This window comes from Ascidiella aspersa, chromosome 6 (genome assembly GCF_963924565.1).
Source record: "Ascidiella aspersa chromosome 6, kaAscAspe10.2, whole genome shotgun sequence".
NCBI classification, from domain to species: domain Eukaryota; kingdom Metazoa; phylum Chordata; class Ascidiacea; order Phlebobranchia; family Ascidiidae; genus Ascidiella; species Ascidiella aspersa.
The window spans coordinates 15404993-15430586 of NC_139452.1; the positions used below are offsets into that span (position 1 = coordinate 15404993).

General features: G+C 35.4%; 2 protein-coding genes across 2 annotated transcripts; both read left to right on the forward strand.

Annotated features, from left to right (window-relative positions):
• Window positions 1–2062: 2062 nt before the first annotated feature.
• Window positions 2063–5546, forward strand: LOC146140412 (uridine diphosphate glucose pyrophosphatase NUDT14-like). The gene is made up of 7 exons (XM_083391863.1): window positions 2063–2865; window positions 3747–3790; window positions 3990–4054; window positions 4145–4198; window positions 4554–4701; window positions 4854–4920; window positions 5051–5546. Exons 1-7 carry the CDS (start codon window positions 2764–2766, stop codon window positions 5216–5218), a joined length of 648 nt encoding a protein of 215 aa, XP_083247989.1. The 5' UTR covers window positions 2063–2763; the 3' UTR covers window positions 5219–5546.
• Window positions 5547–6686: 1140 nt separating this feature from the next.
• Window positions 6687–24494, forward strand: LOC146140413 (son of sevenless homolog 1-like). Its single transcript, XM_083391107.1, has 23 exons — window positions 6687–6983; window positions 9009–9125; window positions 9261–9395; window positions 9741–9911; window positions 10533–10611; window positions 10805–10935; window positions 11195–11338; window positions 11561–11671; window positions 12562–12660; window positions 12856–12977; window positions 13380–13506; window positions 13972–14133; window positions 14964–15178; window positions 15522–15649; window positions 16033–16114; window positions 16319–16441; window positions 16967–17281; window positions 18451–18583; window positions 18950–19099; window positions 19433–19550; window positions 20111–20207; window positions 22290–22485; window positions 23413–24494. The coding sequence occupies exons 1-23, from the start codon at window positions 6930–6932 to the stop codon at window positions 24208–24210; spliced, it is 3807 nt and encodes a 1268-aa protein (XP_083247233.1). The 5' UTR covers window positions 6687–6929; the 3' UTR covers window positions 24211–24494.
• Window positions 24495–25594: the final 1100 nt, after the last annotated feature.

Consider the following 25594-nt stretch of genomic DNA (forward strand, 5'->3'; position numbering starts at 1 on the left):
CCTTTAGTGAGACAAATTGCGAATAATCTTACTACGCCCGGTTTGTTTACATTTTGATGCTGTCTTTTGAACAAGATCAGCTCTTCTTTACCGTTGCGCCTCGGAAGGCTGCTAAATGCTTTGCGGACAAACGGAAAACGTGTTCAAAATTATTGGACATAGATTTTTTAACATTTTTTTATTTTTATTTTCGGCCATTCAATAAAACCTTGCAAGAAATTGAATAGAAATGCCGGTACCGGTATACCAAAAAAATCACCCTCGCTTCGCTCGCCAGGTGCACCCGGACCTAAAAAGGTTTACAAACGCTGAACTAGATTAAATATTAAAGTTATCGCATTTGCTCAAAGTAGTTTTGTTACACCTTTCATTAGTTGTCGGATTTTAAACGAAACAAACGTTTTTTTCGCGCTTTGCGCCACCACTTTATTACTGCCTCTTAAATACGGTGCATCTAAAGTATACAGGTAGTATCGCAAGGATCGCTAGGATCGCTATAGGATCGCAAGGATCGCTAGGATCGCTAGGATCGCCAGGATCGCTAGGATCGCTGGGTTCGCCAGGATCGCTAGGATCGCTAGAATCGCAAGGATCGCTAGGATCGCCAGACACACAATGATTGCAAGGTACACAAGGATTGCAAGGTACACAAGGATCGCAAGGTCGCAAGGTAAGATAAACACTCGGATGACTTAAATTAAACATCAAATCGGTTAAATAAATTATTCTTTTAGCGCAAGCATATAGTTATTCGGGCTAATTCGCAAACACATTTTACAATTGAGTCGAGTTTATTGTGTGGGTTTTAACCACAATGAAGGAAAATTTATTGCAAACAAACAAACGAGAAACAGTACTTACAATACGTACAATATTCGTTCGATAATTTACCTCCGTGTACGGTACGTAGAGATCAGAAGTGAACAGTGAGACTGCTGGTTTTTGGTATAAAATTAAATCCCTTGTAGCTCCTAGCGATCCTTGCGATCCTTTTGTACCTTGCAATCCTTGTGTACCCTTCAATCATTGTGTAGGTTGCGATCCTAGCGATCCTAGCAATCCGAGCGATCCTTGCGATCCTAGCGATCCTTGCGATCCTTTTGTACCTTGGAATCCTTGTGTAGGCTACCTTGCAATCATTGTGTACCTTGCGATCCTATAGCGATCCTAGCGATCCTAGCGATCCTTGCGATCCTAGCGATCCTTTTGTACCTTGCAATCCTTGTGTACCTTGCAATCATTGTGTACCTTGCGATCCTAGCGATTCTATATTTTAGATGCACCCTTTTAACAACACAATTATTAGTTAACATTTTGTGCGGCCCGCAAATACCTTTCTGAGTTTGGTTTTGGCCCTTGACTAGAAAAAGGTTGCCGACCCCCTGATTTAAAAGGTTGATAGGCTACATCTGCTAACTAAAAGTGATTCATTTTTTTTGAATTACTTCATATTAGTATTCGATATAGTGTAGCACAAAAAATACATAAAGGCTGGTTTACACTATAGACGCGTCAACGTCCAACGCTAGCGTCGTCAAGTTCACACATAACGCGTTGCCAGCGTTAACGGCAACTTTCCTCGCTTCCAACCAACAGCGTCAAAGTTAAAATATTTCAACTTTTCCGCACCGAAACCGTGTTTTCAAAACATTTTAAGTAAACGCTACACGCGTCTAGTGTGAAATATCTGTGATACCATGTAGCATCCATGTCCAAAAGAATTGCTACAGGAACGACGAAGGTTAGCCTACTATTTCAGACTAAAACCAATAAATGCTAAACACATTATAGAAAGAAGTGCGCCGGTTTGGTTTAAATTGACAAAACTGGCATAGAGGGAAGAATAATTAATTCTAAGCTTGCGACTTAAAAAGTAAAAAACTGCCTTTTTCTTGAGAAAACCCTGATAGTTTCAGTATTGGGGAACCACCAGTAGGAGAATACTTTATTTGTTTTCAATATAAACTGGGTAACACTAATTTACGGAATGATGACTGGTCGGAATGGTCGGAACGCTCACTAATTTACGGAATGGTCGGAATTGTCGGAATGGAATGAATAGGGCCGAAACTAATTTGATGAATGGTCGGAATAGAATGAACGAAGCTGTATGGACACAATGAACTGTCGGAATGAAATGAACGAAGCTGTATGAACACAATTAACTGTCGGAATGAAATGAACGAAGCTGTAGGGACAGAATGAACTGTCGGAATGAAATGAACCTGAATTAGTTAATTGCAAATTCCAATTTTGGGCGCTGGTCTAGAATCCTACCACAGTTATGAAATCAACGCACAAAATTGAGTTGCGGGTTAGCGTTTGGTTGTGGATGGGTCAAGTATTATTATATTTTTTATTTAATAATAATACTTGACCCACCTTAACCCAAACGCTAACCCGCAACCTAACCTAAATAATGCGCTTGTGGTAGGATTCTAGACCAGCGCCCAATTTTAAAATAAGTTAAGTTGTTTGTAAACCTCAGGTGTGCATAAAACCTATTCCGACAGTTCATTCTGCTCCTACAGCGTCATTCATTCCATTTCGACAGTTCATTCCGTTCGGACCATTCATCAAATTAGTTTCGGCCCTATTCATTCTATTCCGACAATTCCGTAAATTAGTGAGCGTTCCGACCATTCATCATTCCGTAAATTAGTGTTACCCATATAAACTTGGCATAAGGTTATTTTCATTTTTTCAAGCAATATTGATGAGCGTTATTTTCACCAGTTTAAACAATAGCATTGAACTAAAGTCATGACCCAAGATCAAGGAAAAATTTGTGACATTAAAATAATTTCAACGGAGTCACTTTGCCAATCGAAATATGTCACTCCTATGCGATTAAAGTACAAACAAGTAAGCTAGTAGATTGTGTTCATCTATTTTACACTATGTTAAGGGTTACTTAAAGTTTAAATAACATTACGACGTCGACATCAGTATGTTTCTGGAATTTGAACTATTGCTTGCCACTATGGAAGGTATGGCAAAGTGCAGCCCCGATTTTTCAACAGACTAAACCTGCACCCCTAGAAAATGAATATATGCACCTTTCTCAAATGTTATAAAGGCGGGGTTAACTTTTGCCTTTATTGCACCCGGTCACCCTGTTTTTTTCGGTTGTTTGTCTTACTCGCTCGCTCAATTAACAAATCTTCCAGTCTAAATTTTGTGGCAGCAGCACATTCGATATTTTTTACCCAATTTGATGTAAATCAAATTAGAAAGGTATATTTAGTTTGGTATCACACATTCAGTGGTAGTGGGATTCCCAACCTTGAGTATGCATAAAACCTTTGCACACCTTTAAAACTTAGCAGTAACCATCTTGGCAAAAATTTTCATAAAATTTGACTGGCCAATCCTTAAAACGTACAATTTGTTTTTTAAAATGTTGCCACCATATAAAACAATAATTTTATTACTCAGCTATTCATGATGTAGTAGCATCTATGTCAGGTATTTTCTTTCTGAAAATATGCAAAAATATGAATAAAGTGTGACTTATAAACTTAGTTTATCTTTATATTTTTTAAGACGCTGTTATCTTTTACTACTTTACTTCTCTGCTCTGTCTTCCACATATATTAAAAATGGGACAGAAATATTTTTCCTAATTGTCTGTCATGCAAATAACTTTTCTTATATCTTTTAATCTTAAATTTAAATTGTTTGAAAGACCATAATTCTTAGGTGACTTGAAAGTTCTATAATTTTAATATTTTGTATTGTTTCAGGCAGGAAAAGAAAAAATATGGGATTACATAGTTGCACATAACAGGTTTATAATGTTTATATGATTTTTTAAGGTATAAACAACACTTTCATGGAAAAGGTTTTATTTTCTTAGTTTGTTTTGTTGAAAGAAATCTACATAAAACTTTTTTCGTTAAAATTAATAATATGTTTTTACATGCAATAGTTCTTTTTATTGCTTATAAACAGCATTTCTAAAATAATTCGTATTTTTATTATTTTAGTGTTGCCATTCTTCTGTACAATACTTCTTCAAAAAGTTTTGTTCTTGTGAAGCAGTTCAGACCACGTAAGAAAACTTAAAGTAATATAACTACTCCAGTTGCTGTACTGTTTTGTGCAAACTTAAGGATTATTTATTCCTTGTTTTGTTGTGAAGCTGTTTATATGACCAATTGTGCAATGGCAAAGGAGCAAGGGAGTGATTCTAAAGGTTTGCAAATAATTCATTAAAATATTTGGCAATAAAATAATACCATACCCGTATACAGTTAAAAATGTTAAAATTTTATATTATATTTGTGACTGAAAAAAAATTAAAAGAATTTGTGTCAACTATTGGAGCATAATGGTTAAATAGAGCTTGTAGTAAGACCTACCGGTAATAAGAATATCAAAGCCCATACAGAAGTTGGTATCTTTTTGAATGTTTCTTCTTTCTGCTGTCTTTCTCCGCACTATATAATATACACTTATAATCAGTGCCTTCTCACTATGTTGAATAAACTTCTGTATGGGCTTTGATATTCTTGTTACGTGTGTTAACCATGTTACCTAATATTTTTTAGTTGCCATATCAAGCGCAGTTACAATCGAGCTGTGTGCTGGTTTAATAGACAGGGAAGACACACCTGAAAACATCGCAGTTTCTGAAGTTTTTGAAGAAACTGGATACAAAATTAGGCCTGAAAATTTGGAACTTATTCAAACATTTAGGTGGTAATTATTATTTTCTACCAGTTTTTATGTAAATTACCTAGTTTTGTGTTTATTTTTTTAAATAAAGTCAAATTTTTGACATATTTAATATATTATAGGAAAATGTTTATGTTGAAAATATACTCATCCCCCTTTTTGCTTTGTTATAGAAGTGGTGTTGGATTGTCAGGAGGAATACAGTGGCTGTACTATGCAGAAATAACTGATGAAATGAAAGTGAGTAGTGTAAAAAAAATGTCAATAGAACATTATAAATATATATATGTTTAAATTTTTTTTTACAATTTTAATTTTGGTCGGGGACAATTAAGCTAAAAAAAGTTTACAACACTGGTTTACATTTAAGGTGTCTGGTGGTGGAGGTTCAATAGCTGAAGGAGAAATGATTGACCTTTTCCATGTAAAGCTGGAAGATGTCCAGTCCTTTATTTTTGAATCAACAAACTGTCCTTGGACCTCAGGATTGCTGCTTGCTTTTACTTGGTTTTTATTGAAAAAACAAAATCAGACATAAATGGATTGAGCTAATTTATTTATTTATTTTTTTTTTGGAAAAAAATGCATTGCATCATTAGTAAAATAATTGTAGAGATTGTGTACACAGTTTCGTTATCGCCCCTTATACTGTATTAGTCAATTATAATTGAAATTACTTAGCAATCTATTATTGATGTATTAGTCAATAATAATTGAAATTACTTAGCAATCAAACGTTTCATTTTTATTTATCAATTCAAAGGTTGTGTAATCACATTAAATGTTTTTGTTTGTTTGGTTTATGCAAGTATCTTGTATATAAATAAAAAGGTGCAAAAACATTTACCATTCCAGTTGTCAAACAATTTTATTTTAATTGTGCCGTGGTACTCGTTATATATTCTATGTACATAATTAAAAAAGTTTACGCATAGTTATATAGGCTTTCGCTGAAGAGAACGGTAGAACTGCACTACACTTACTTTTAATGCCAATTGACTCACTGGCGACTTTGAAAACGATAGGCTATGATAAAAAAGGCTAAACTACCAAGGGGAGCCATCTTTAGTGTTGTTAGGACTGTTAATGACTTAACGTAGGCCACTGTTTTCACATGACTTGGCTAAAGTCTTAAGTCATTTGATATTTGGGTTAAACCAAAGAGATTATGATTATATAATCTCTTTGGGTTAAACATTGTTTTTTATAAAAAAATATCATTGTGTTTGTTCTTAAAATAGTTTACCCGCTAAAAGATTTTTGTTAATTTAAAGTTAACATATTGCTTATAATAATCGAAGGATTTTACACATTTTGATAGTTTAACGTTTTTTATGTGCAAAAGACTAAACTAAAAGTCATTTCAAACTTGCTTATTTGAAAGCAAGCATATCACTACGTTAAATAAGATTTAGGCGACATGGATCGTCGTATTGTGTCAAAAAATAGGCCTCAGTTTTCGATGATATTAGTTATAGGTAAATCTACGAGTCAAAGTTGATCGGCCTTTAGCATCGTTTTGTGTCAGATAAAACATTTAAAACACTGAAGAAAGTAACTGTGTTAGAGGCTCTTGATTAAAACGATTTGTAATTAGTTCGTTAGGATTTTAAATAATTATAATATATTAATTATGGCGGGCATACGTGGGTTTTGTGGTCTTATAAACTATTTTAAGTTTGTGTTTAAAATATTTGACGAAATCACGATATATCCAAGTTTGTTATTGGTGAATTTCTAAGGTTTAAAATAATGCGAAATGGATTTTAATGGACTTAACACGTGGTAAACTTTTTTTTTACCTGTAAATCATCGTGTTTTAGCTTTTAGGTAGTGTGTTTTTAAATAAATTGCACAAATGTAATATATGTCAAACCGGCTTACAACTATTGAGTTTTCCACCTGCTCTAGTGTTTAAGCAGTTGCGATCGGTACGTGTGAAAGTAAGGGCCTCCTATGGCAATTGCTGCAGCTTGCTTTTTGTTGGTCTGTACTGTAGGCGCGGCTATATGCAGTTGAATAGCTGCTGTACGGTAAATTATTATAACACAGATTAACAGATCACCATCGCAAATTTTAAGAAAAGTCCTAGCAAACTTTTTAAACTTGTCGCACCAACGCAAGAGGGAATGGGGAGTTTTGGCAAGAGAAACGGATAGAAAACCACTTCAGTGCAATATTGCAACGCTGTGTTGAACGAGAATAATTGAACTTGAGATTTGCCCTTGGCCGATAAATAAATATTGGCAATGGAAGGCGAGAAGGAGAAGTGGTCAGGTGCATTTATACCATCTATAACGAAGGTAACTTGATTTCACTTTAAAATCACGGTGTTTTTGTAATACCATAGCCCGGTGCTTGTTGTTTACATCTCGGCTCACTTTTACAAAGTTTTTTGGCGTTGGTCTACAATCCAACCAAGTTTATGTTGAGGGGTTTATACTGCTAACAATACTTTGGTTAGGGTGCGAGTTAGCGCTTGGGTTCAGGTGGCATAAGTATTATTATTATATTTATTCAGATTACATATTTATGTCTTCCTTGCAATTTTAACTTTGTCAACTCGTTTTGTTAGTTTTAAAATAAATGTGGTAGATTTTGGATCAGCGCTCTTTTTTACATATAAGGTTGTTATTCTGCAACTATTTTGCAACACAGTATTGTGTGCCTCAAAAGGTTTTCAACTGTGCCTTCTGGTAATTTAAGAAAAACAAATTAACTTCTGGTAATTTAAGAAAACACCCCATTTGTGACAAATATGCAGGTATTCAAGGGGGAGGTACTCATGCAAGATTGTTTAAAACAATTCATGTGCCACATGAGTTTAAAAAGACATCTGCTTACCTTAAAATTTACCGCTGAGCACCCAAAATCTGCCATGAAATACAGACTGGCCGGCAAGCATGCTAAAGTAGAATGCACACATTAAATATACAAATGTTTTTCAACCCTTTTAAGACAGGAAACCCTTTTTAGCAGGTCTACGTAATTACAGTCTAATTGTTACACATCGAATATTACTATTTCACAACAATAAAAAGGAAATCACAATCAAACATTTAAACTGGTTATGGTTTATTATATAAAAATCAAGTTCTGGATTGATTGTGTTAAACCAGTGATTTTCAACATGTGTTCGATATTAAATTATTCAATTATTTGCATAACACCTGACATCTTTCATGAAGCCCTTGTGTTTTGCAGAACACCGAATGAAAATCACTGCTTTAGATAACCGATATTCTCTACTTTACTGTGATTGTTAGGATATAAGTGTATTTTTTGTGAAGAGTGTACTAGGAATTTGTTTTATTGTGCCACAAGATAAAAGTTTGTTAACCACTGTATTAAGGTAGAATTGGTTAGTGGTAGCCACCCACAAGTATTTAGGTTCAGGTGATATTAGAAAAATAGTTATTAAAAAATCCATCTACACCAATGTATGCAGTTTGTAAGTAGCAACCTGTGCTTAAAAAGTGATATCAAAATGTCAAAAAATTAGGGGCATGAATTTAAATGTAGAATAGATCTTTTTTATCAGTGCACAAAAAACTAATGGATCGAAAGGATTTGTGTAGTTGTATTAGGTTTAGCCTAATGCAGGGGTGTCCAACTCAAACATGCCGGCATGCCAATTTTTATCTTATAACTTCTTGCCGTGCCAAAGGTTCGTAACCAAACCAATTCTTTTTCATCATAAAATCGTTTTTTTTACCAAAATCAAAAACGTTTATTTAAACTTGAAACACTGTGTAGTAGAAATGCGCATTACTGCATCTAAGTGTTCGTCGATGAGCTAACTATTGTAACTTCACACCAAGCTATATAGTTGTGTTAATGCTACCCTCCAGCCCTTCACTACAGTACAATGGTATATTATCAGATGTAATTGTTAGATGTCCTAATTGCAAGGATTGTTTTATATTGTGAACAAACAATGGCAATTGGCTGTATAACAAATTTAGTATTTTTTGACAATTGACTGAATAACTAATTGTATTTTTTTTGACAATTGGCTAAATAAAAGTTTTAGTGTTTTTTTTGGGGACTTGCATGCCATTTTTTATTTGGCCGCGTGCCACATTTGGCATGCGTGCCGCTTGTTGGACACCCCTGGCCTAATGCTTAGTTAATGTAAAACATGCAGAAGGATAGTGGGTTGTAAAAAAAAATCTATCAAGGTACACAGATTTACCTTAAATGAATAAATTTTAATTATTCAAATTTTAGCCAATTTTAATTATTCAAATGTAAAACTAATGTTAGATGTTGTTTATTGCACTAAACTTGGTGTATGTTACTTAGTAACCGTGTACAATTGTATTTAGATTCAGCAATCGCGGCATTCAACTCTTGTCCTCTCAACTGATGCCTTGCAATATTTGAATTCCCTCCTTACAAGATTACTTGTTTCAATAATAATTCCATTGCCAAAAAACATTACGGTACACTATTACATATTTTGAATCTGTTATAATCTGTGATTAGTCTTCATCTATTATACTTTTTGGTATGCAATTTGTGAAATATCTATCTAAAACCTTTTCTTTGTTTATATGTTTACTTCACAACCTTTATAGGAAGCACATGATCTTTTGTCACGAAAATTTCCTGAACCACTGCTAAGTTGGGTGCTAGAAGATTCAAAACACACTCGTGAAAAGGGACGAAAGAAACCACATCTATCTATTGATAAAGTGCATCACATAGTAAAGGTAAGTGTACAACTTGCAAAATTATATGTCACACTTTACCTATATATATACTTGCTTATGTTAAACTTATGACTAACTGTTAGATTTTTTATTTTCTAAAAGAATACAAACGTAACTATGTTTAATGAATTATTTTTAGTGTTACTCTTTTCCTGTTGTTAACTAAAAAGTGATGTGCATATTACATATATATACACCATATAGAATAAAACATACATATATATTTCATTTTCACACAACAGATTGAAGCTTTGAAATAGTTTTAAAATATCTCAGTAAATGTGTACATGTTCTCCTATTGTGCACTTAAGATTAACAAGGGTGCAACTATTGTATTACTTGAAGGATCATGCTGGTAGTGGGCCTGATAAGCAGGTGTCACTGTTCTATGCTGCTGTCTTGGAATACATGCTATTGGATATTCTTAAGCTGACTGCTAACTATGTTGAAAACATTTCACTATATCGCAAGGAAATAACATGCCAGGACATAAAAATTGCAATGTTTGCAGATAAGGTGCTGTATAACTGTAGCACATTGTGTATTATATTGTTTTTGTAAGGAGTAATGACCTAAAGGAAGTTAACCCTACTGATGTCATTTCTACAGTGTCTATAATAGGGTTGCCCATTGTTTCAGTTAGTGGTTCCATATTAGTGTAATCATGTACCATTATAGGGTTTATTGTTGTTATAAAACAGTACACATAGGTTTAAGTTGTTTGACATTGTTTAACTGTCCATGGTAAATTGTTCAATAAGCTGTTTCTGTTTATAAAGTATTCATGTAACATAGTTTGTGTGACTCAGAAACAATTTGCAAATAATTATAATATTGTTCTCCCTGATGCTGAGTCTTTTGACCACCCTGGTTAATGAAATGATTGTAAAATAAATTCCTAAATTTACCTAATTTCCTAAATTAACTGCCTATTATTTGTTAATAAAGCAATATACATTTTTATTTCTGTTTAACCAAGCCTAATTAAACCTTGGCCCAACCACATTCTTCAAACTAGTTCTATATGGAATATATTCTAAAAACTCACTTTTTGTATGGCTAAAATATATTACAGAGATTTTTATTGTAATGCCAATATATATTCATTATTTTAAAACTTTCTAAATCTGTCTCAAGGTTTTGGTGAACATATTTCAAGAAGATGAAGCAGATGATGATATTCCATTGTTGCCAATCTTAACAACTGATGATATTGGTATATTAGTTACCCCATACGTTTAAATTTACAAAGCCAAAATATTTCTTGTTAAACCTTCTATAATTGAGTAATAAATACCTTACAGGTCTAAAAGTTTATGTTGTAAAAAGTTGGTAAAAGGCGTCAATCCTTTTTGAATTTGTATTTTTTAAACTTGTTGATTTTGTTTTACTTATTTCAATTTTCACAGGTGATACATCATATACAGCACTTGTTCGAAACCTTCTGTCTGAAGAGCAGCGGTACTTACGTGACTTGCAACTTATTATAAAGCTCATAAAGAATGTTTTTACAGAGCGCTCAGACTTATTCACTGATGCAGTAAGTTATGCAGTTTTGTGTATTTTAAAACTACTAAATTTCCCAATCATACTTGTAATGTTTCTTGGTAACATGTAGCAGAAGAACCTTTAAAAGGCTAAAGGTTCAATTACTCATTGATTATGTTTATATACTTTAAAATGTTTATACGGTCTTAAAGTCATTGTTATCTGGGTGATACAAGCAAAAGTCTAAAACTGAACACATTTTTAATATACTTGTACCCAAACACAATAATGTGAGTTAACTACTTTAACAGGATGTTGACCTTATTTTCTGCAACATTGAAGATGTAGCAGAGCTGTCAACTAAACTTATTGTTATGTTGGAAGAAGCCATTGAAATGACAGATGAGACCAACCCAGTGCCCCTCGTTGGCAATTGTTTTGAGGAACTAGCAGAGGTAATTTTATTACTGTATAATTTTTTATGGGAAACCCACATTAAATATATTTAGATTTGTAGCATTAAACTAATTATATATTTTGCTTTTTATATCTTTTCCTTCCTTGTTTCATACCCTAATACCGATTAACTTCTCGTAAAAAGTTTATGTGTTTAAATGCAACAGGGCATGGTATTGGTACTTTTTGGCAATTGAAGTCAATTTTTTCTGTTGTTTTAGGAATGCAGTTTTGAACTGTATTCTGATTATGCTCGAAACATCACGGATGAAAAATGGTTGAAAAATTTTTATGAAATTTTGCAACAAGCAAATATCAATGCTGTTCTTAAGGTACTAACTTATTTAAATATATTTATATAATACATTTATATACAACCAGTTAACTTGAGCTGTTCAGGATCATAGGTTGTAACTTAATGTTTTTATATATTGAAAGTTTAAGATGTATTATGTCATTGAAAAACATGCGTTACCTTGGTTTAGTCTATGCTGTCACGTCTTGTTTGACATAGACAAGTAATTTGCAGCTATTCTTGCTCGCAAATTGGACATTTTGTTGAGTCATAAATGTTGTGCAGGTCTTGTGGCTATGACCGCTGTGACCTCAATACATTGCCTGCAAGCTATATTGCCAGGTTATTTTAGTTGGTTTATTTACTTAGTCTAAAAATGTCATGAATTTCACACTTTGATTTGATGCACTTGCCCAGAACATGGATAGTTGTTGAATTGTAATTATTTAAAATCTACAGATGCCTCCTTGCTCTTTTGACTTGTGGTGTTTGCTTAAAACGGTATACTTTTTAAAAAAAAAGAACCATTAGGTTTTTAATTTGTCACTCAAATTGGATATGTTTGGATAAATTAATTTTGCATTATCTTCCAATCAATTAAAGTTTTATCAAACAATATTATCTTTAATTTTTTTTTTCATTTATAAATAATGCAAATAATAGAAATCACAATAAAATACAAAAAACTTTAATAAACCTAAGACTGTTAAGGTCAAAAAATAAAAATATTTTAGAAATTGTTTTAACTTTAATACATTTTAAGAGAGATTTTTGACTAAAATATCTTGCGATATTTTTTGATTTATATAATAATGTAGATTGTTTAAATTTAAACATGAATCTATATTTAATTAAAAGGGGCAGTGTAACATTACAAACTGTTATAATTTAGGAAATATTAAAGTTTGTTGTAATATCTCATTTTAGAGTCGTTATGGTGGCTTCCGAGATGTGGTCTACTATGTTTTGCCAAACCTTTTGTTGGCCCCAATTTACCACTGCTTTTATTATTTTGAGCAAATTCAAGTGAGTGATAATTTTTGTTTGAAATAGGTGTGTACCTAGTTAAATATATTTTTTTTCTAATTTAAATTATGTTATCATTCCTTACATTATAGTGAAAACTGTTTAAACCAAAAAAAGCTACAAAAAGAAATATAATAATGTGTTAAAATATCACAATCTCATCCTTGTAAACACCTAAAAATATCAACTTAACAGATTTTGGAGCAAAATTCATTTGATGAAGACAAAGAATGCTTCAGCCAAGCAGTCAGTGCAATAGCTCCTATAAAGCCAATATTAGAATCTTGTGCTGCTACTCTCCCTAAAGCCCGCCCAAGGTAGTGTGTTTTATCTGCGATGAGGAAACTAGTCTGTTTAAGTGGCAAATATTCTCCTATTAATTAAAATAAATACAATCCACCTTTAAAATTAAAACTTCTCAAAGTATATTTGTAGAAAAGTTTGTAAATCTAGCAGTTAGCATTTATAATATGGCTCTTCCTGAAGCAAACTTTGTTTGGATCTCATAGACTATGAAATAGGATAATATATATAACAAACTACATTGAGTACGCAGGGTAAAAAATGCCTTTATCTAGTGTAAGTTGCGAACATTTTTGGCACCTTATGAGTTAAAGGAAGAAAATTTAAACCTTATATGCCAACAAACCAGACCCATACTTTCGCCCATGTATACAATTAATGCTCACAGTACCCAAGTTGTATTATTAAAAATGCAGTGAATCAAGTCTTCGCATTTCTTGGAAAGGAGGAGTTCAAATGGAAAAAATGAAACAAATTGAAGCAAGCATTGAGGGTTGGGTGGGAAAAACAATCACCCAGTTCTGCAATGAGTTTATCTATGAGGTCGGTTTTTATTTCAAAGACGTGGGTTTTTTAAACCAAATATCCAGTGTATTTCTAGTAGAAAAGTGAAATATTGCCCGATAGTTAAATGGATTTGCCCACTGTAGCAGTCCTTAAATACATAAGTTTAAATATCCTTATTGTAAGTTTACTCAATGCCTTTAAAAGCCTGTTTCATAAGGGCAATTTGAATGCCAATTTATTCCCCCTGTTTAATAAAAAAGTAAAAAAGATGTATGAAGTTGGTTTAGAATTCACCAGTAGCAGTAGGTGAAATAACATTGTTGTACACCAAATTCTAATTCACAAAAAACTTCTCCCAAAATTGTTTAAGAATCTCACTTAAATGTTGTAAAAAATTATAAAAAAACAACATTTTGCTGAATATTCAGGGGTCTGATTTTTAACGTCTTATTGATGTGACATGAAAAGACAATTTGTCCAGTTGGTTTTTTTTTCCTCAAGGGTGAACTGACGAGGCTATCCGGAAAGAGGATATCAGAGCGCAAAGTCTTTCTTCTGGATGCCTTATTGGTTTGCTGCAAATCAAACCAACAACGACGGCCAATGCCATCCGTCATAATGACCCACGAATACAGGTTGAAGGAGAAAATTCTTCTTCGTAAGGTAAATTCGACGAAAAAAATTGGCTTGAATGGGTTCGATTAAAAATTTAAGGTTACACGTCTGCGCGAGATTGATTTGCTTAGATATGTAAATAATTATGCTAATAAAAATACGCTATTACGTTTACTTGCATCGTGAAATCCGATTTGGTGAAATTGGACATACACGTTAAATAAACGCTTTACACATTCTCCTAAAATGACCATTCTTTGAAGCGCCGCATTTCGTAACCAAGTAGCAAATATATGTGCTACCTGGGCTGTTCTTTCACGTATTTTTGACAGCACATGGCAGTTAAAAAAGATTAATAGAATTTTAGTTGTACGAAAAAAAATACATTTTCAAGCATCGTTGGTTTCAAAAGCAGGAGTCGGTTGAAATAACCCGAGACCGACTCCCGAGTCCAACTTCGGTCAAATGTGCGATTTTGTCGCGTCCCGAGTCCGACCGTTACTCTACAACAGTCTGTGTTTCGCCAATATACGTAACTAAAATTACGTGGATATTCAGCAATCCACTTATAGGGGTGTCGTATAATTCATTCACTCGCAATACATGGTTGGAAAATATTCCGCCATATGCTATTCCACCTTTACAATTTCCAGTTGGCGGCCATATCACTTTTAAAATTTGGTACTGCGCATGTCAGACTCGGAACTCTGGTAGTTTTACGTGGTTTTACTCGAGTCCCGACTCCGACTCCAGCAAAACAGACCGACTTCTCGAGTCGCGAGTCCGACTCCGATTCCGCAGTCCTGTTCAAAAGTACTCCCAACCCTCCCTCTAACCTTTGTTTATCCGGCCTAAACAATCAATTTTTTTTCGCGTAGATGGAAGTGACCGACGACGAGACAAACGACTGTCAGTTCTTCTTGTCAGACGGTGACACAAAGTATGAGTTTGCCGCCCCGACGAGCGCCCTAAAGCGCATCTGGATGTCTCACCTGGTCCGGCTTCAGTACCGCTCCACCTACGACCGGATGCTAGACCAGCTAATGCGCGAAGAGGCCCGACAGCAACCCCTCAGAATACCGACTCCCAACCTGTAGGTTTTGAGTTGCTGTTATTTGTAAAACACAAAAAACATTTTTGCACAAACCGGTGGTGAATTTATTTCTATTGTCCTATTTTTATGGTTGCGCCTTTGGTCCATTTAGATTGGCCATTAAAGGGGCTAGAAATGTAATCTGTGGTCCACAACATTTTTAAATATTGTATCTGTAATTACCCCTTGTGATGTAAACTAAAGTCCTTATTCAAACAAATTGGGAATGGTATGGATAAGGTTAAGTTTTTTGTTATAGAGATATATACACAGACTGCTATTTGTTTTCTTTTGAATTACCAAGAGTCACTATTTTTTATATTATTGCATATCTGATCTCTAGATATCGTTTCGCCGAGCCCGACAGTCTTGAAAATTTGGTTTTGGACAGTGAAGATCAAATCCCTCCTTCGATAAAGGGCGGAACCGTTCTAAAGCTGGTTGAACGTTTAACGTATCACCTTTATTACGGTACGATAGGTCAACTGTTTTAAAGTTTTTTTATATATTTTTTTATTTTCAATTTCACGTTCGTGTCTTGGATTCTTATTTTAGTATAGCACTGTATTTGTTTCTTCAGGTAAAATGAATAAAGAGATGGTTTTTAAGCTTTAAATATTACATAAAACATTAATCGTCTAATCGATATATGTTTTTGTGGCGTTTGGCATCCCCTCAATGCGTGTAACTATTTGGACTCATTAAAAGCAAAATGAAATATGTGCTGCTCACTACTGTACTTTTTTTGTTGCGCCAGAAAAGGGCTTGTATTTACGCCCAATTTCCCATGTTGTATTTACGCCCAATTTCCCCTGTTGTCCATATGAATTGACTGTTATTCTTTTCGTCGACAGACTCTGGTTTTACAAAAACCTTTCTGACAACTTTCCGTTCTTTTTGCCAACCAAACCGTCTCATGGATCTCCTTATCGAAAGGTATGCCGACATTTTGGTCCTTTGTCGTACCTTCCTTTAAATTAAAAAAAAATAATTGGGTAGCGAGCAGCAGATCGTTGCTTACTCATGAGAAATCAACTTTTAACTATTTTTGTTTCTTGTAAAAAAATTTTGTTAAGGACTAGTATCGAAAACTTTTTTAAGCTTTACATATAGTTTCAATGCGTTTTTTGTGTTTTCCAGATTCAACATCCCCGAACCGCCACCCAGTGGCGAGCAGGCGGCTGCCATCGAAAGGGGAGAAATCGTTACAAGGGACGACTTAAAGCGCTTCCGCAAGGAATACCTTCAACCGATCCAGCTAAGGTTTGGTGGCGTGCTGTAGTCTGCTAAATACCTACACTTGCCTTAAATATAGGTGAGGTTTTGGCTCGCCATATCGCAAATATAAATATAACTTAAATTTAACGATTAAACAATACGGGTATATTTTTTGGTTGTTTTTATACGAATAAGTTTTTATTCTGAGCGTCTTTCCTGAAAAAAAGAAGAAAAAAAAAGCCTTAAAAATAGGGAGTACGATTGCAAACAATATGCTTATATCCGATAAAACAAAATTGCTTACTATGTTTTAAAAAATTGCATTAAGTGATTGTATTTCTTTTAAGTCCATAAATTCTCACCAATAAATGACTGCATACAACGTTTTTTAAAGCAATATCAATTTAAAAAAATTATTTGGATTTCGTTACTGAATCAAACGAACAGGTAAAGTCATTTCAAAAATTGCTAAACCTTTTTCATGTTAATTAGCAAAAAAGTCGAAGGATTGCACTATCCCCATTACGTCGCTCTGTCGTTCCTTCCTAAATTCATCCGTTCTGCTGTCAGGGTGATGAACGTGATCCGCCAGTGGCTGGAGCACCACTGGTACGACTTCGAGAACGACCCGAACCTGCTACAGCGCGTGCGCGACTTCGTGTCGACCGTGCGCGGCAAGAACATGCAAAAGTGGGCGCGCACCATGTCCAAGATCATAGCCAAGAAGATGGAAGGCGAGGAGGAACCTCCCGTGCCGTCGTTCGCTGCAGACCCGCCCGTCGTCGAATGGCACCTCACTCACGAGCAGGAAAAGTTCAACATCATGTCGCTGCACCCGATCGAGATCGCGCGTCAGCTAACTCTGCACGAGTTCTCGCTCTACAGGTTAGTCGCGCCTGGAGATTGAGATATATATATCGGTTCACCGATACTATCGGCCGAAATTTGGCTTTTACCAATACATCGGTATCGGTAAATGTAGGCCGATACGTTAGCCGATATTTTAGTATAAAAATATGACATTTTTTCTTTACAACGAACAACTTTTTATTTGGTAAAAAACATTTGGATTTTAGCATCACGCCAAGTAATATTGGTTTAATAATAATTAATAAAGGTATATAAACTAAACTGTTATTTGGATTTTTTTTTTGATTAATTCAAGTTTTACACATTTCCCAGGTATATAAAAAATCGGTATCTGTATCGGATATCGGTTGACAAAACTGTAAAAAATCGGTATCGGTCTAAAAAAGTGTTATCGGTCGATCTCTGATTGAGATGGTAACGTCTATGGAAAGTGTGCGAACTGCGCATTTGATCGAAAAATTGATATTCCCGCCCCGTTTTTTTAATTTTGTTCGTCCATGTGTGTTGACTGTTTTCGGGAGAAAAAGGTTTTATATTCGCCACGATACGCCCTGTCCACTAAAAATGCCTTTTTTATTTTATTATAAGAATAGCTGCGTTTTTTGTACAGTTGTTAGTTAGATAACTAAAGTATCGGTTAGTAGTAGCATAAGTCAAAAGAAAAGACAAAACGTCTGTAGGTCACATTTTTTGGAAGATTAGGATAAATATTTCTCATTTTGAATATAATAGTTTTTGTTTTTTCAAGAAAACATTTGTAAACTGTTTTTGGAAGTACATATATGTTTTTGTTATTTTTATTTTGTTTAATGGCCAAACGAATACGCATTACCTGGTTCTGTCTTCTCTTAAAATGTAGTTATTCTATTTTTTTCCACATTTTAGCCATAGTTGCTCTTATAAATATATTAGGTCATTTTTATTTCAAATATCATATTGAATAACTTTTTTATTTACGAGACTAAATTTTAAGTTTATTAAAACTGTTAGCCACTACAAATTTGTCCAGAAAAACATATAAAAATTGTTTGAATCAATCAAATTTATAGTTTTGCAGTGTTAAAACCAAATATTCTATCACAAATGAATAGGCAACTTTCGTTTACGGTTGTAAGAATGTCCTCTTGAATACAGTATTATTTTCTGATATCGTTAGTATATCGTCAGTTTTTTCTTTGCAATAGAAAAGTGCAACCCTCCGAGCTGGTTGGAAGTGTTTGGACGAAAGCTGACAAAGAGGAAACCTCTCCCAACCTACTTCGCATCATTCATTTTTCTACCACCATCACGCGATGGGTTACCGACTCCATACTCTCCGTAAAAAATCATTATGTTTTTAAGTAGAGCACAACTTAACTGATAGATACTGAAAGCGAAGGACAACTTATTTCCTTAACTAAGACTGCAAAAATGTGTTAAAAAATAGTATTGCTTCCTTGAACTTCCACATTTATGTATACTTCTTAAATTTATTTATGATTACAAACATACTGCGCAGAAAATTAGTGTTGGGCTTGTTCAGCGCAAAGCAACAATTTTATGTTTAGCGTTTACATCAGAACTTGGGCAGTTAAAACACTATAAAAGCAGGTCAGTCAAAACACAATTCATTTTCAGAACTGTCTCGGCTTACCGTATTCGTTTTGTTTGCCCTCTTGACTAAATCTTCCGCTGATTTTTTAGATGAAGAACTTCGAGGAGCGTACGGCGGTAATGAGTCGCACGATTGAGATCATGCAGGTGCTCAAGCAGCTAAACAACTTTAACGGCTTGTTGGAGTTCGTCGCCGCCTTTAACGCTTCCGCCATTCATCGTCTTAACCACACCAAACAGGTAGCTGGGCTCAAGGCACGCGCCATAATGGGCGCTATTGGATTTGAAGCACTTGAAAAAGAGTGCGAGTCCACTCGTTTTAAGTTTTGTGTCTAATTTGCGTTGTCATGCTGTTGTGACAAAATGTTTATTTTTATTGTTGTTACAATTACGTAAACTAATGTAGTCCTATTTTTGCCCCCTATTGACATAGTATTTTTTCCATAAAATATCCTGGTTTAGATATTTATTGTTTTTTTTTTTATCTCGAGTCGAAATGCTCCTCGGTTAACTGCAGAGCACGCCGTTGGTTTACATTGTAAGAAGATATAATGTACACTGCCTTTCGTTTAGCGTCTTCCCGATCGACTGGTCGAAGTGCTGAACGAGTGCATGGATTTGTGTGAGTCCAGGTTGAAGAAGGTTCTCGACAAGCTACGCTCTTGCGACCCGCCCTGTGTGCCGTTTGTAGGTCAGTGCCTTTATGTTGCTGTAGCGTGTAAAATCCTAAGTTTTCTGTCAAGAATAGGCCGGTTTACAATTTGTTGGTGCTTGTCAATGACATAAAATGATGCACAACAAAGTGCACTTCGCGCAACGTGTTTGTGTAACACAGTGGTTCTTAACCGGAATGCCGCCGGACCCTTGGATGCCATTTCTAATGCCGAAGGGTTCCAAAAGATATTTGAGAATCTTTAAGAATCTGATTTTTGCTTAACTCTTACAACTTTTTGTTTAAGATTAGAGTGAAATAAATCCAATTAAAACTTCGTACATTGTGCGGAGTTGATGTGTGTTGCCCCAGTTTAGTTTATTGTGACATTCTAGTGATTTACCTACGGAAATATCTTGTAGGGGTTCCGCAATCTATTTGCTATTTCTGAGAGGTGCCGAAACCCACAAAAGCTCGAGAACCACTGGTGTAACAGTTAAGCTGTCTCAGTTTGCCATTTTAGCATGCTTTACGTGAAATCCACTTGACCCTGTGTGCTGCTTGTCAATCCGCAAATTACCATTTTCATATTTGTCAAGGTCCTTTTCTCACTAACATCTTGAAAACGGAAGAGGGAAATCCCCACTTGTTGCCTAACTACCCGGAACATCTCGAGTTGATCAACTTTGGCAAAAGGTAATTACATAGAAATGTAGATCAACACCTGGCAAGTCAGACATTCATCACTAAATTCATTCTTCTTAAATCTTGTAGATTGTATTTGAAATTTGCCTACAAATGAAAGGCTGTTTTTTCTAAAAAATAAAAATTTCTAAACGTCATTTGTCGGTCTGTGGTTTGCAGCTTACTTACAAAATAGACGTCATTGGGTTTTAAGTTTTAGGTTGTCCTCAATTTTTTGTATTGTTTTAATCGTTTGTGTTTTTATTGTAACCGTAAATCTTAAAATACGGATCCTTACGAATTGTCAAACACCATACGAATTCACAGTTAACTCATAGTGCCCCAAGCGGTATGGTTTAAAGTTATCTTGCCCACGAACAAGCCCTTTTATTCCCTAGTAATTGACTTGTGAATATAATCAATGGCGTAACAAGACAACGAACAATTCAAACGGTCGCTCGAAGCGTTCTTGTATCGTGATGCAATGGAAATTTCCACCGCCTTTCATTGTTACAGCGTATTTTGTATCCGTGGGCAGTGTTGCCTTCCTTCCGGTATAATGTAAGCCATGCCACATGCTTGACAACCTTATTAGCAATTAACTTCCCATTGTTGATATTCAGGGCAGGGGGTCGCAAATAGTATGTCGCTACCCAAATTTGGGTCGCCATACCACTCTCTTTGGGTCTGAAATATATTAAAATTTCCATATAGTGACGTATTTTTGTAAAGATTTATCGTTTATATAAGAAAATGTCAGACATAACTGCCTCCTTTTTTATCTAATCTTGTTTTGTCTTACAATATATTTGTTGATGTTAATTATAGCGCGACATCCTTAAGCTTAGTAAAATGTTGCGCCGACTTTAGCCGGACAAGGATGAGGCCTTGTAAACCTAAGTACTAATTGTTTCCGACTTTAACTACCCAAACTCAACTTTTTGCTTAGTGGAAATGTTTTTTCGCTTTCTAGTTTGTTCTATTCTGCTGTGAGGTAGTGTTGTTAGCCTTTTCTCTGTGGTCAAAGCGCCATGCGGACGTAGCACTCTATAAGAATAAGTGTTGTGTACTTCATCTTAAAAAATGCCTCAAAGAGCAATCTGGGTAATTCTTTACATAACGGACAAAGCTTCAATGTTTAGTGGAAAAGCTCCTACAAAAAACAGTCATAAATCAAAAGCAAATGGTAGTATTCGCAAACTAAAGAGGTATCGTGCCGATCCGGTAACAAAATAATATATGACTTCCAGCCATGCTTTTGTGATCAAACGCAGCGATTTTTACCTTAGAAGGTAAATTTCTTAAAATATAATTAGTTAACTACTGTAAGGGAACCAAATTTAGGTTTAATAACCTATAAAATTATCTTTAAACGTTTTAATTTCATCTATTTTGCTTGGTTTGACGTATTAATGACGTCATTAAGTATCAGATCGCGATACTTTTTGTCCAAAATATTGAATCGCTATCGGAATAAATCGTCAAGCATCAGACATCCCTACCTCTAACATTAAGTTTGTCATACGTTGTTCGACCAAAGTAAGTGGGCTCTTAGGATAAAAAACTAGTTATTCGTGTAGTTCAACAGCAACGTTAACGCTACATAATTATACCAAGAACAGATCACAATAAGCGGTATACTTATAGCAGTGATTCTCAACCTTTTTGTGCCGGAGCCGCATTTCAAACCTAAGGTTTGCAAGGAGCCGCATAAAAAACAACAGTAGGCATATAATTAGGAAACATTAGGAAAGCTGTTGAAAATAGCTATTTTTTGTCACAGCTTGTCGATCAGGACTAAATATATTATGACGTCACAAACCATAAAATTATTTTACACAGCAGGACGGAAGTAACCCGGTAACATTAGTATACTACTTCGTACCCGGGAGTAACATTAGTTCTTCGTACTCGGTTCCTTGGTGATACAATTCATTAATCCTTGATTTATTTTACTTTCCTTGTTGCAATCCTGCTACTACTAACTAATTTTTCACTCCGTTAGAGCCGCAAAATGTACAGTTGAGAGCCGCGGTTGAGAATCATTGCTTATGAGTATAGCTGTAAACCTAAAATGTTTTGCCTTTTCATCAGGCGAATGGTGGCTTCGATCATGTTGGAGATCCAGCAGTACCAAAATCAGCCTTACAACTTCACCGAGGTGCTACAAATCAAGAACTACTTGACGCACCTCGATCCCCTTGGTAAGATGACCACCAAGCAGTTTCAGGAGCAGACCTATAACCTTTCTTTGGAGGTGGAGCCAAGACACTCTAAACCTGCCGTTTTTGTAAGTTTTCAGTGTTTTTTCTTGGCGATGATATATCGACTTAACGACAACATCTGCCGATATGTCGGTACCTGTAAACTTGGGCCGATATTTTTTTTTTACCAAGAAAATATTATATAGCTTTTCCCTACAAACAAAACAAACTAATTTCCTATTTTTTTAACTTGCGAATTTGTACTAAAAATAAGTTCTGCCATTTATTTGTTTGCGTCTAGTTGGCCACGTGTGTCATTTCCTGATAAAGAATAGTAAGCCGAAACGTTGCTTTAACAAATATATACCAGAATAACTTATTTTTAGTATATTATGCCTGGTAGCAACAACATATTTATTTCGAATTTTTACTTAGCTTTAATTTTTTTGGCCGACTGATTTAACAAGACTTTAGTTTGGTTTACGGTGTTCAGCATCGTGCGAAGGTATTGTGCAAAATAAGGGGTTGTATGATACAATACGATAAATTGAAAATTATTTGTGTTTTATTTTAAATTTATTTAATTACTACTATATCCAAGGTATATCAAAAAATCGTTATCGGTTATCAGTTGGCAAAAACGCTCTAAAAGAGTGATATCGGTTAATACTTTTAATTACCTAGAAAAAATGACGCAACTTTTGAATGTCTGAAAGAACTGGCAGTACGATTCTTAGTTAACTTTGAAACTTTTTTTTATACCTACCAGTACCTATAAAGGGTGGTTGTTTTATACTTATTGTTTACCATGAGTTGCAAACGCATTAAAATAATGCTTTTGATATTGTGTGTGACCACTGATCATCAAGTTAAAAGTGTTATTTTTTAAGATTTTTAATAACGTGCGTCAACTTTATTAACAACTTGTTGCGAAGTACTCACGAAAGGCTGTAAAGAAATTGCTAAACTCATCTCTCCAAATTTTTGTCTGCTTACTAAAATATATTTTCCAGCCGAAGACGCTTCCTGAAAAGGACCTGAAGTCACCGGGAATCGTACCGAGTAAGAAAAACTCGAAGGGTCTGTACAGGGACGAGTCCAGGATCTCGCTCATGATGGAGCGGCGAAACTCGGCGCAAGAGGAGGAGCAACCTCCCGTGAGGACCCCGGCCACTCCGGAAGAGCCCACGACCCCGGTTGAACCCCAGCCCCCGCCTCCTCCGCGCCCCCCCAGGGAGCCGTTTTCCGACCTGGTTTCCGCCCCGCCCACCATGGGCCAGCGCAACGTGTTCGTTTTCGACCGCGAGAAGTTGAAAAAGGGCGCTTCCGTTGATATTGCCGAGCGGGCGCCTCCGTTGCCCCCAAAGGATTTCTTCCCGCCGCGACACAACACTGTCCAGTCGCCTTTACATGAACCGGGCTTTTTCCACAACGAGTCTATGTTCCAGTTTCACCACCCGCCACAGTCCGAGTTGGCCATGTTTGACCCGGAAACACAGATCGACAATGACTTTAACTCGTTCGTTTACCCTCAGCCGTCTCAACCACTGCCCAGTCGTGGCGGCGATCGTTTTTTCGGTGGTCATGTTTTACCAAACATTGTGGACAACGGACCCCCGCCTCCAGTTCCGCCAAGAGATCCGCCGGTCATACCTCCTAGAGATCCGTCTCCAGGCATCGGTACGTTTGACAATAGGTATGTCCTCGACCCCACACGATTTGTGGCACCCAGCGCAAATAGCGTCACCCGCTTCAGCACAAGTTCAGATATTCCGCCCCCAGTTCCACGAAGATATCACCCGCCTCAATAAGGGTTCGGCGGTGATTAGATGCGGTACATTTATATAGCTTTCTTAATATATCCTTGTTGATGATGCTCTAACCATGTTCCTACTTTTTCTTCTATAGTTTGTCGCAAAGCGCCTGAAGTTTCTAAAGCAAAAAGATTTTCAAACAAACATATTTAACTAAATTAATCTTGATAATTTGAACATTCTCTCTACTGCTTTATAATTTCAGGAATCACGCTGTTTTCCGTTTGTCCCCAAATTCTGTTTCATCCGTGCCGTATCGTGTTTTGATGAAATACATTGTCGTAACCTACAAACTCTCGTTTTGTTTTCTCATGTGCTGTTAAATATTGGAACCGCTTAGCCAAGCATCAGCTACATTTAAAGAAATAATGAAAAGCAGACGAGTGAAAGTCGCTCTTCATTTTTCGCAGCGCGACTCTAATTGGTAAAACACGGTGATCCAAGAAAAAACTAAAGCATTTTTCGCTTTCAAAATTTCATAATAAAATGCCAAGTTTACAAGAATTTCACATTTCACTCTCTGTAGCAACGATGCGGAAACAATATTTGTAAACAATGCTAAAAAAGTAAAAAATTTTTAACAAATTATAAAATGGCGTATAACTCAAGAATGCAAATTATAATGGTAAGAAAACTATCATGCAGCGAATGACTATTTACGTTTTTTTTTTTGACATACTTCCTCTTTTTGGTCTAAGTCAGAAAAATACCTAAACCCGTTAGGATAATTATGTTACTGGTCATTTCAGTGTTTCCTCTAGCCGCAGTTTATAAGGTGCGCAACTGCGCAACCACACCAAACAAATTGCGCAGTAAAATTTGCCTTTTGTGCACTATTATTCTCAAATTAAAAACTAAAAAATCTTTACATTTTTTGCCACAACTGTTTGAATAGTTTGCATTGGGTTTTTTTCATTGATGTTTGTAGCTAAAAGCACGTAACAAAACAAATCTGCGTTGACGATTTTGACGTAATACATGTTGTGCTGTGTATGATTTTTATCTAATGTAGAATATATGTCTACACAGAAAAAAACAAGCTGAAAAAATGAGTTTAGAAGAGTGTTGAACAAAGCAGTGAAGTGCTTAATAACAATTTGGGATCATGAAACGCGTAAATGCACTTTTGGGAACGTATTTTAGCACAACCCCAATTTTTTCGTGATTTCTGTGCATAGCTGGGGCGTCAATGGCCCACACAAATTGACAAATTATTTTCATGAGTGCCAATGAGCGAGTACTTTACGAATCTTGATTGTCTGCTAAAGGCAACACGTAGGCCTATCCTATCTCAAAATTCGACCCAAAAATTGAATATTTTCTTGCGCGATCGCTGAGTTGCCATATCTTTGAACTTCATTACTTACTTAAACCAGATTGC